Source organism: Gavialis gangeticus, unplaced genomic scaffold, assembly GCF_001723915.1.
Source record: "Gavialis gangeticus isolate Ggan-Ray unplaced genomic scaffold, GavGan_comp1, whole genome shotgun sequence".
Taxonomy (NCBI): domain Eukaryota; kingdom Metazoa; phylum Chordata; order Crocodylia; family Gavialidae; genus Gavialis; species Gavialis gangeticus.
Genome location: NW_017729024.1, coordinates 119,910,296 through 119,921,526, shown reverse-complemented (window position 1 = coordinate 119,921,526; position 11,231 = coordinate 119,910,296). Strand labels below are relative to the sequence as shown.

At 45.7% G+C, this 11,231-nt stretch overlaps 1 protein-coding gene across 1 annotated transcript in view; it reads left to right on the top strand.

Moving 5' to 3' along the window:
- Positions 1 to 10,372, top strand: part of LOC109297658 (programmed cell death 1 ligand 2-like) — a 63,082-nt gene extending 52,710 nt beyond the window's left edge. Inside the window, exons 6-7 of the mRNA XM_019517617.1 lie at positions 832 to 873; positions 8,768 to 10,372. Of these exons, the coding sequence (XP_019373162.1) occupies positions 832 to 873; positions 8,768 to 8,847 (122 nt within the window). The 3' untranslated portion in view covers positions 8,848 to 10,372. The remainder of the gene's footprint in view (positions 1 to 831; positions 874 to 8,767) is intronic.
- Positions 10,373 to 11,231: the final 859 nt, after the last annotated feature.

Here is an 11,231-nt window from a genome sequence, read left to right as displayed (position 1 = left end):
TTTTAAGAGGAGGTTAGATGAACACCTTGCTGGGGTTGTTTGACCCCAGTCCTCTTTCCTGCCATGGCAGGGGGTTGGACTAGATGATCTGCTCAGATCCCTTCCGACCCTAGAAACTATGAAACTATAACCCCAGTGAATGGTGAGAGTTGCCTGCATTCTGTTGGTGACAACCATCAATCCTCCTGGATCATGGTGTATGCATGAGAGCCACCCAGACCTTCCTGAGCAGGAATTTTTTGGAGGAGTGGAGGCTGCCTAGATCTTCCATCCTCCCCTTTGGCCACTGAGACAGAATCCAAAGACCAGACTGAGTCCAGATATTTGGTGCCTCCCTGGTTGTAGTTGCATAAGCATCTGGGAATCAAACCCAGGTCTCCTGCATAGTAGACAAGGATTCTACCACTGAACCACAGGGTTCATACTCTGTTAGAATAGTATTATCCATATCTATTTGTTATATTTCATTTACATTCTTCCACTTCTATCTTTTACCAAATGAAGAAAAACAGAGTGGAAAACAAATAACAGTAGCCTATTATTCCTCTCTGGTTTTGTTACTGTATCATCTCTCCTGTAGATGAGCTTTAATTCCTGTAATACACAGCTAAGTTGGAATCAGGATGATAGGCCAATTCTTGTAGCAAAGAACAGAAGGGTTTGACACTGTAGTTGGAGAAGAAAAGAACTTTGGAGAAACCTATGAAAAGCTTAAGAGCCATAAGCATAAGCTCAAAAAACCTGTTTGGGATCTACAAATCTATTGGATTGGATTGTTAATTTTTAAGTAAAATGTTCTAACTAGTGTTTGCCTACATTTGCTTTTAACAGACAAAAGACGACAAATCCCTCATTTATCAAGAGAAGAGAACAGTAAGTCACAGTTCTTCAAACTTTCTGTTTATGGCTTTTTCTTTCTAATAGTACCATCTGCATCAATAGATGAACATTTAAAGCATGATAATGCACAAGGAAACACTATAGAATTTAGAGTCTAAATGCTACTTTCCTTAAAGCTGTTATAATCCTAGTAAGAATGCTTTTCAGATTCTAAAAATAGTCCCCTGGCTTTCCAGACAACACCAACATTTGTAAATGATAAAGTACAAGTCATCTCCCTTCTGAGGCTGTATCCTTTCTGGTGGATATAAGAGTTTTCCACACTTCAGTCTGGAACTGTAAAGGATGCTCAGTTAACTCCGTTTCAGAAAGCATAGAGTTTTCTGTAGTGGTGATTTATAACTGTTCATACTTTTTCTTCATCTTTTGACTCAGATTCAGTATAAGAATTGATGTGGCATTTGTCTGGAGAGTATTTCCTGTCCTAATAGATGGGCTTGATAACCTAATAGGTCTTTTCCCATCTTTAACTGTTATGAATGAATAACTTTCTTTGACATTGAAATTTCTGCATAGTAAAGAGCAGGTAGTTTCCAAATATCTCAGACATTCACAAACCATATCACACTAGAACTTTCACTTTAAAAAACAAGACCAATATCAAGCTATAAACACTGATAACATAGCTCTAAAAATCCCTGTTTCTATAGTCAGGTTTATGATACTGTAGTTGAAAATCTGCATAAAGTTTATTCAGCATTACATGCTCTTAGTCAATAACAATTTGAAGACAGAGCCAGGAGAAAATCAGTGTGGAGAATTGTTTTTTGCGAGGGACTAGATTTCATAGGTTATAGCTAAAATAATGGGTGTATTGTGATAACGTTGACTTGTATCATAATGTGGGTACAAGTGAATCTGACTGGCCAAATTAAAATTTTCCTGACACATGTAAGCCACATGGCATGTGGTCAGTGTAGCTGATTTTGTTTTGACCGCCTTCTTCTTAAGATCATAATAAAGATGTGCAAAGAGAGAGGGATAGTGGTTACTAGGTTGCAGTACTCCAACAATTTCTGGTGCTAGAATGCTCAAACTGCTAGAATGGTCTCTTGAAAGCCACTGGAACTGGGCATGTGGTCATCTGAGCATCCTTGAGACTGCTCTAAGTTTCTCCATGGGCTAACACTGCTTCCAACACCCAAGGGTTAGTGAAGTACACAGAACAGAGCTCTGGCACATATGAGATTGTGGTCCAATATTGGGAATAGCCTTTGGAGAAGCAAGCTGAAGTTTCTAAGAATATCCATCTCATACCTTCTCTAAAGTTCAAATCAAATTGAAAATCTGTTCCATTTTCCCACCATAAAAAGACAAATCAGAAGGAAGCCTGGTGACAAGATGACTCTAAGCTTGTACGGAGGAAGCATAGATTAGGAACTGGATTCATGAAAAATGGGTTCTTCATAGACTCAATGGGCTTGCAGCAGCTCAAATAGAAGCAGTGCAAATTTGAGCCGGGGCTTTTTGCCTCAGTGCACATGCTCGGATATGCACTTTGGTGTGGAGCAAATTGTGCCACTTGGGGCAAAATAACCCTGCCCCAGATCTGCAGCCAGGGGGACATAGAGCCCGGGGCCAGCTGTCCCCAGCAGTATAAAAAGCTGCCCTGTCCTGGCCTCATCTGTACAAAAAGCTACCCTGGCAAGCAGCTCAGGTCTACTCACTCTCAAGAGCTTCTGGGGCCCAGCCACTTAGTACCTGGGGACACTACCCCTTGTGCCAGCTGGACTGCTGCAGCAGCATCCCAAATCCATTTTTAAAAATACCCCCAAATCCATGTTTTTCCACAATTAAAACAAAAGACCACTCTACACACACACACACACACACACATTTAGAGAGAGAGAGAGAGATCAGTTGGGCAATGCTTTATTGGTATATTTACAATGTTAAAGCAATGTGGAAACCTACCAGTGTGTATCATCATGATAAAATAAATTCTAAATACCTATATGTGTTGATGTGTACTTTTGGTTTTCTTCGCACATGATGGGTGTGTGATGGTGGGATGTGGTGTTTGCAGGAAGTGGGTGGGAAGGCATGTGGGGGAAGGCAGATGGGTGTCTGTGGAGGATGTGGGTTGGTGTATGGGTAGGTGTGGGGTGATTGCTGGGGGGGACTGTGGGTGTGGGGGACCTTGTGCGAGGGCTGCTCAGGAGAGGTGGGTCCCCTGATCCCCACAGGGTGCAGGCCCCCCACACAGCACCTGGAATGCTCCCCCCTGGAAGGTCACAGTCTCTATCCCCCACAGGGCCCAAGCCCCCCTGCCCAGAGTCCCAGGCACCCTGGAGGGCCACAGCCCCCCCTCCAAGGGTCCCAGCTCCCCTTAGAGGGCCACAGCCATCCTGCCCAGGGTCCCAGGCACCCTGGAGGGCCACAGATCCCTTGCCCAGCACCCATAACTTACCTTTAGCAGCAGCAGTGGGAGTGGGGTGCTTTGAGCCATGGCAGCAGGACCCGACGCAGCATGTGGGGACCATGTGCCAGGCCCAGCCGGGTCCTGCCACTCTTGGGGCCTGTCTGCCACTTGGCCGGACCAGGCCTTTGGTGGCAGGACCCAGCACGGCACGTGGGGAATGCGTGCCGGGCCCAGCCAGGTTCTGCCACCCTTGGGGCCCCTCAGTCGCCTGACCAGGCCAGGCCCATGGCAGCAGGACCCAGCGCGGCATGTGAAGACTGTGCACCGCACCCAGATGGATCCTGCCCGCCCTGAGGCTGCTCCTGCCGCCTGGCCACCCCAGCTGGGCAACAGGAGCAGCCCCAGGGCCAGCAGGACCCATCTGGGTGTGGCACATGGTCTCCACATGCCGCACCTGGTCCTGCCCAGCCCGGCAGCAGAGGGGCCCCAGGGCCAGCAAGACAAAGCTGGGCATGGCATGCGGTCCCTGCACACCATGCCAGATCCTGCCTCTGCCCCATGGTGCCTGCAGGGGTGTGGCGCATGGTGGGACCTGGGCCAGCCCTGTGTGGCTCGCTAGTCTGGCTTTACACCAGAGTGGGTAACATGGCTCTGGGAGGCATTGGTCCTATGTGTGCCTCCTGCAGCCCTGAGACCCACTCCAGTGCAAAGCTGGACTAGTGAGCCACATGGTGCTGGGCCAGGTCCATACCCCCTGCAGCCCCAGGGACATCCCCCCTTCCACTCCTCAAACCCCCCCCACGTCCCCCTGCCATCCCTCACCCACCCACACCCATGACCCCTCCGTCCCACACACACACACTTACCTTGGACAGCACTGGGGGCCAGAGGCAGCAGGAGAACGAAAGAGATGCTCTGGCTGACACCGAAGCGTCTCTTTTGGAGGACTGACTCCTGACTCTCTGGCACGGTCTGGGACCATGCCTTGCTCTGCTCTTCTGCAGAGCATTTTTTTAGGCCCCTGGATATCCAGGGGTCTAATTTTCTCCCCACGCTGCAAGTTAGCAGTCTGGGAAACATTTTTTCATTCCTCCATGTGCCTCTTGCCCTGCCTCAAAGGGGTTTGAGATGGGGCAAGAGGCACGTGCATGCTCGTCTGGACGCACCCTGTGAGTCTGAGTGATATTTAGTGCAGATTTCCTTCAGATGTCCAATACTCTAATCAGCACTGACAGCAGTTCCTTGATTCAAGGATGATCTTTACCATGACTCATTGATGGGTCTTGAAGTGATTTAAGAATCCAATCATTTAGCCACAGACCCATCTACAGAAGTTGCAGGTCCTTCAGTGGGAGAGAGTAGATTGTAGGCTAGGATATATCCCCTTTTCCTTCCTCTTTTCTCTCTTTTCTGCTTTGAGAGCAAGATGCTTTACCTTGAAACAAGCTGCCACTAGTTTGAAGTTGTGGCACCATTGGAGTCAGTCAGCAGCCAGCTCCTCTCAGCTCTTGATGTTAGCATCCATTCTCTTGAGGTATGCCTTCAATGTGTCCTTGTAGTGTTTCCTTTGGATAACATGAGATCTCAGGCTATTATTAAGCTGGGAGTAGAGTACTTGTTTTGGGCATCTGTACACAATGTCCGGTTCATTGAAGTAGGTGCTTGAGGATCACTGACTCAGCACTGGAAATATTCACTTCAGCAAGGATTTGTGCAACAATCTTCCTATTTAATATGGAGGATTTTCCACAGGCATTGTTGGTAATACCTTTCCAGGCTTCTGAGATGCTGATGATACACACTTTTCATATCCATAGAGGACAGTGGGGATGATGACTGAATTGTAAACTTGGATCTTGCTGTCTTTCTGGAGATTGTGATGAATAAAGACATGCTGAAGCAATTTCCCAAAGAAGACACTTGTGCACCAGATCCTGTTCTGGATTTCCTCATTGGTGGTTGCTCTCTGAAAGGGAGGTGGCTACAGAGATAGGGAAGGTGCTTGACTATCTCCAGGGTCTTTCCTTCAATGGTAATTTGGGACAGAGTGTCACCTTCATGGCCCAGGGCAGGCTGATAAAGCATTGTAGTCTTTGCCATGTTGAGAGAGGATCAAAGTTCAGCAGGCTTCTACAAAAAGATCTAAGTGTCTGGAGGTTTTCCTCAGTGTGCTTAAGGATGGTGCAGTTGGCATACTGAAGATACAAAGATGCTAATACTACAACCTGAATGGCAATACACTAATATTAATTGGGACTATATACAAACCAAACCAAACCAAACCAAAACATTTATGCTGTCCTAATTAAACATTTTCAACGGGAAAGCTTAAGAAGAATCAGCCAATTTCTTCTCTCTCAAACACTATAAAAATGCCAGTGGAATTGTTCCCAATGCAAAGCAGAACAGAACTGCTAAACTAAAGCCTTCAGGCAAGCTAAGACCTGGAGCAGAGCTCTTTAATACATGCCCAGGCATAAGCCTAATGCATATTGTTTAAGCATATGTATAGCGTGGCTTCTCATGGTTTTCTGGCACATAGCTGTAGAATTTTTTTGACTGGTCCCTGTCAGATGCTTCAAGAAGTATGTTAGACATTACTCTAAAGCACACTAAAATGAAGAGTTTGAAAAGGAAGGTAACAATCTATTGCTATGTTAGCTGCTCTGTGGTTTTTTCCTACTTCCTCATTTTAATGACCAAACATCTTTTGCAGTGTGCAGTAAATCATATGATCACTATCTATGTTTCTCAGCATCAAGTGTTTTTAAGAAACACTGGAAAGAACCTTTTTTCATGATGAGTATGTATTTGAAGTATAAAAGCCGCTGATATGCCTGATAATGCCTTGGAAGTGGCCTGTAGCATGTTAGTTTGAGCAACAATGGTTGTCCATGTTCTCAGTTCTGAACTGTACAACTAGAACTGCATCAGCAATAAGGATTTAGAATATTTTACGGAATTATTTAGACCATAATTCTGCAAACAATTATGCAATGTGTAAATTGTGTTCAAAAGTACTCTCCTTGGATTTCATTTGGGTAGGCTTTAGCATTTTTGTTGTTCACCTCTACTGAGTCATTTTGAAAGTCTCCCATAGCTGGCTATAACAACAGAAAGGTCCAAGTTCTCCCATCCTAATGGTCTATAGCAGCAGTCAGCAATGTTTTGAGCCAGAATGGCCTATCTTAATTTCTAGGTTGGCCAGCATTAGGACCTGGCCTCTGCCACTTCTCCCTGCCATGGCTTCTCCTTGTCACCTGTCTGTAGAGAAAGCTTCCTGCTGCCTGGCCACCTGGTCAAAATGTGATGTGGCACAGGTGAATCCTCTGCCACTGAACACAGCTGAAACTCCAGTTCTGCAGACCAGATCCAGCAGCTCCACAGGCTAAATCTAGCCCACAGGCTGTAGGGGGCTGACCCCTGGTCTATAGGACTAGCGCAATTGAGGCACGCCCAGTTTCTGTAGCCAACAGCACATAGGGGAGTAATGTAGCTAACATTGCATCTTTACCTCCACAACCTGAATGAACAGGTGCCATTTAATCAGAGGTAGTCTTTGGCCTGATTGCAGAGCACAGCTTAAATTCATGTCTTTGGAACAATAGTGGGAAGCCCTAGATGGTTTGCTACCATGCCCCACACTGCCTATAAGCAGTAAGTGTTATGCTGTATTTAGCTCTGTATAGCATGAAATAAAAATTGTGTGTGCATGACACTTTGCAGACCAAAGTGACTTTCTAGGTCCAAGCTATGAAAGAAGGAAAAGAGATTTTTTCATGATGATTGTGCTCAAAGCAGTTGTGATGTAGCAGACAAGCTGCTCTGTTGAAGTCAGCACACTACTTCTGACATCTGTATGTAATGACACAGTCACACATAAGTGGCAACAAGTAAATTACATTTATTTTAACATGTTTAAAAATAACATCTAAATAATTAAGGGCCACCTAGACAGGTTCAGGAAATGGGCAGACGAGAACACCGAAAAATGCAAGGTTCTGCACCTTGGGAGGAAAAACCTGCAGCATGCTTATAGGCTCGGCAGTGCTATGCTGGTTAACACTACAGATGAAAGGGACTTGGAGGTCACAATTGACCACAAGATCAACATAAGCCTTCAATGTGATGCTGTGGCTAGCAAAGCAAGCAAAACGCTGGCTTGCATCCACAGATGCTTCTCAAGCAAATCCCAGGACGTCATTCTCCCCTTGTACTTGGCCTTGGTGAGGCCACAGCTGGAGTACTGTGTCCAGTTTTGGGCTCCACAATTCAAAAAGGATGTGGAGAAGCTTGCGAGAGTGCAGAGGAGAGCCACGCACATGATCAGAGGTCAGGAAAAAAGACCTTTTGATGAGAGGCTGAGAGCCATGGGACTCTCCAGCCTGGAAAAGCACAGGCTCAGGGGTGATCTGGTGGCCACCTACAAGTTTATTAGGGGTGCTCACCAGGATCTGAGGGAACGTTTGTTCACCAGAGCGCCCCAAGGGATGACAAGGTTGAACAGTCACAAACTCCTCCATGACCATTTCAGGCTGGACATAAGGAAGAACTTCTTTACTATCCGAGTCCTGAAGGTTTGGAATAGACTGCTGCCGGAGGTGGTTCAAGCACCTACTTTGAATGCCTTCAAGAGACATTTGGATGTCTATCTTGCTGGAATCCTATGACCCCTGCTGACTTCCTGCCCCTTTAGGCAGGGGGCTGGACTCGATGATCCTCTGGGGTCCCTTCCAGCCCTAGTGTCTATGACATCTATGAAATCTAGTCAGATTACTTGTCGAAGTAACTGCTTGCTAATGTGAGGTGGGATTTTCAATGTGATCCACAGTTATCAACACTAATACCAAGAGCCTGATTCTCACTTTCCTTAAAAGTTCTTTATTTTGCTCTGTCACTATGAAGGGATCAGAAAGATGCTTACGTATCATTTATGTTCATGCCGAAGCCCATTTTGAAACTCGCATTGAAGTATATTGTAATGTTGTAATAGCGTAGCTGGGGGTGAGCAAGAAGGGCATCTGCCCAAGTTAGGTGCCTGAATCATGCCCCACCCCCATGCAATCCGTGTCCTGCACCATTGCCAGCCTGGGAACTCCCAGAGAGTATCCAGCTGCTGTTGCATTAAGAGCAACAAAGCTGGGCAGGCAGTGCAAGCAGACACAGCAGTTCAGCAGAGACTGCTCACAAGTTCCTTGCTGGGTAAGGCTGCTTGCACCAGGCTCTCAGATCCAGGCTCCCCCTGCCCCTGGTCTTGGACCTACCCAATATTCCCCCTCTCTCAGAACCTGTGCTATGCAGCCCCCACTATCAGGACTGCATTGCCACCCCTTAACCCCTCCCCCCGATCTCCCGCAGTGGGTGGGTGCCCATTCAGTTCGTTATGCCACTGCAATGTAAAGAATCCAAAATCTAAATAGGAATCAATATCTTGGTCTTCGAGGGGAGAATGCTTTTTTAACTATGTTTTCTTTCCAAATAATACTGTTTCTTTTTTTTTCAAAGGAGAGTTGAACACTCAGACACAGGATTTAATCTCAATGAATGTCACCAGTTCAAGAGGCAGCAGGGAAGAAAGCCTATAAAAACTCATCTGTCATGCTTCCAGTTTGCACTTTTCTGATCTCTCTTGGAGGCCTAACTAGGGAAGTCCAGCACTTTAGTTCTGAGACAAACTGCACGTTTTGTTTTTGTCAGCAGTATTGCACTTATGTGCTTCCCATGCCTTTCCATGTATTGTCTTTCAGAGTTACAGAGACGTACACTATTACTAAATGTAACTGATAGCTGTCAAGGGATTATCTGAGGGAGTATTTCATACTTTATGTGTTTGGGTAGATTGCTCTCCTGAGAACACACTGTGAACCAACAATTGTATTTTCAAGAATCTCCTTCCTAGCTGGCTTGTTTTCAGAAGTGGAGCTGGGATACAAAGCCTCGTCACTTTCTGTGGGACTCTAAATAAAAGCAATACATGGTAGCAGTTGCCTGGACAATCACCTACTGCATGCAAAAATTACTACACAACCATTTCTCCAGGACCAAACTGTCCAGCACTTAAAACTGGAAGTTACCTCAAGCACCAACAACATGGAATAGACTGAAGACATTTTCAGAAACCCAAGGAAGCTGTTGAGACTAAAGCAAGGAACAGTTCCCCCACCCCAAATTCAACATTATCATCACAGAACACACAGTTTTCTGTACAGTTTCTGTTAACCCTCACATGCTATTGCTAATTTGTGGAAAGTGGGTGATATGAAATTTGTTTTGGAGAGGTAGGTAAGCAGTTACAAAACATGGATGACAGTACTGTGTCCACATATATAGCTAAATAGTTTTGCTCTTGAGCTGGTTTACTAACAGCATTTGCTTAAAGAGGTATTTCAAAACAAAAGCAAACACTGAGTTTCATACAGATTTCTGGGCTAAATATATCTATTGGCCAGGCTTCGGTTTTTGTCCTTCTCAGGAAGAGACCATTAATCCTCTCTATATGAGCCACTGGATGGAGACTTTATATCCCACCAAAGGAATGTGTTGTAATGCCTGAATCGACTATGAATAAATTGTGTATGTAGGACCAGCACGTTCCTTCTGTATTACTTCAAGATTTACCTCCTGAATTGGCACCCAGTGGTGAGCCAGAACTCACTGGCAAAACTTGATGTAACATGTCCCTGGAAGACTGGCTTTTGTGCATGTGTCTTCCAGAAAAGCAGATGTTGTTTGACAGAACCTGGTAGGCAGAAAATTAGACAAACCACTGAGACCGATGTTCAATAATCTCACTCCCAAAAACCCCTGGGCTTGGAGATAATTACATTTTCCCAGAATGCTCTGGATTAGCTGTACAAAGGTTGCTATACACCTGGATTTGGAGGTCTGAGGTCTGGCTCCCCAGTATCCTGCACTTTGTGAATGCATTACACTATCACCAGGGCAAAGTGAGTCTACAACACTACTAGCTGACCAGAATAATAGCATGTTTTCATCCATTTTGCAGTTGCCATGGTATGTTGCAATAGCTTGTTTAAAAAGTCAACATTAACATAGATTGTATGAGTATTCGCTGCTAATGGGGAAACATAAAGTCTCCTCTATGGTTCATCTAGCTGTCGTGACTTTGTTTTTTGTGTGCTGTGCTTTTAAATGTCCAGAAACCTGGTGTCTGTTGGGATCAGATATTTTGTGCTGAATTTGGCTGAGATGCATCCTGTTACAGAGGAGGCACACACTGAGCCAAATACTGTTGAGTAACAAATCACACAGGACATCACTGAGCCACTTATGGCTCCAGGTGCATGGTAGAACAGCCTGGTGACAGCCCTAATTTGCAACATCTGGCAGTGCAACCTAAGGGACCATCCTCCACAGCGGGTAGTCAGAGGATCCAGCCATTCCTCCTTCACACTCTAGGGGTGAGATTATATATTACAATTAGACCATGTTAAGAGTACTTAAAATCTAAATGATCACACACTGAAGCTCATCAACAAGTGCTAAGTGCCCTTCTGGTGTCTTAAAGATATGCCACTTTGGGCAAGGGTTATCTTTGAGCTGTGCTAGCTAGCTAGACTAAAGTTAACTTCTGGATGCTCACCTGAGAAAAAAACACCAATTTGCAGTCCTCCAGTATCCCAGGAGGCATTGCTTCTAGGAGAACTATCTATCATTCAGGACTCTACAGCCCTGGACTGACATTTGGGAACAGCTGGGTAACAGGTATGCAGGGATAGGGTGAGTGGGAAGGGAGGGAAAAGTGGTGTAGAGGCAGGATTGAAGTGGGGGAGTGGGTAGGTGGATGGGGAGTTTCTGGATTGATGCCCCCCTTGCCCTCTCCACCCTCAGACCACTCTCCTGCCAGCCCAATTGCCCTCTCTGCCACCCACCCCCAGATCACTGCCCTGCCACCCTGATCAGCCCAAGAGTGGCAGCAGTGTTAGTGGCAGGTTTTCACCTTCCTGTC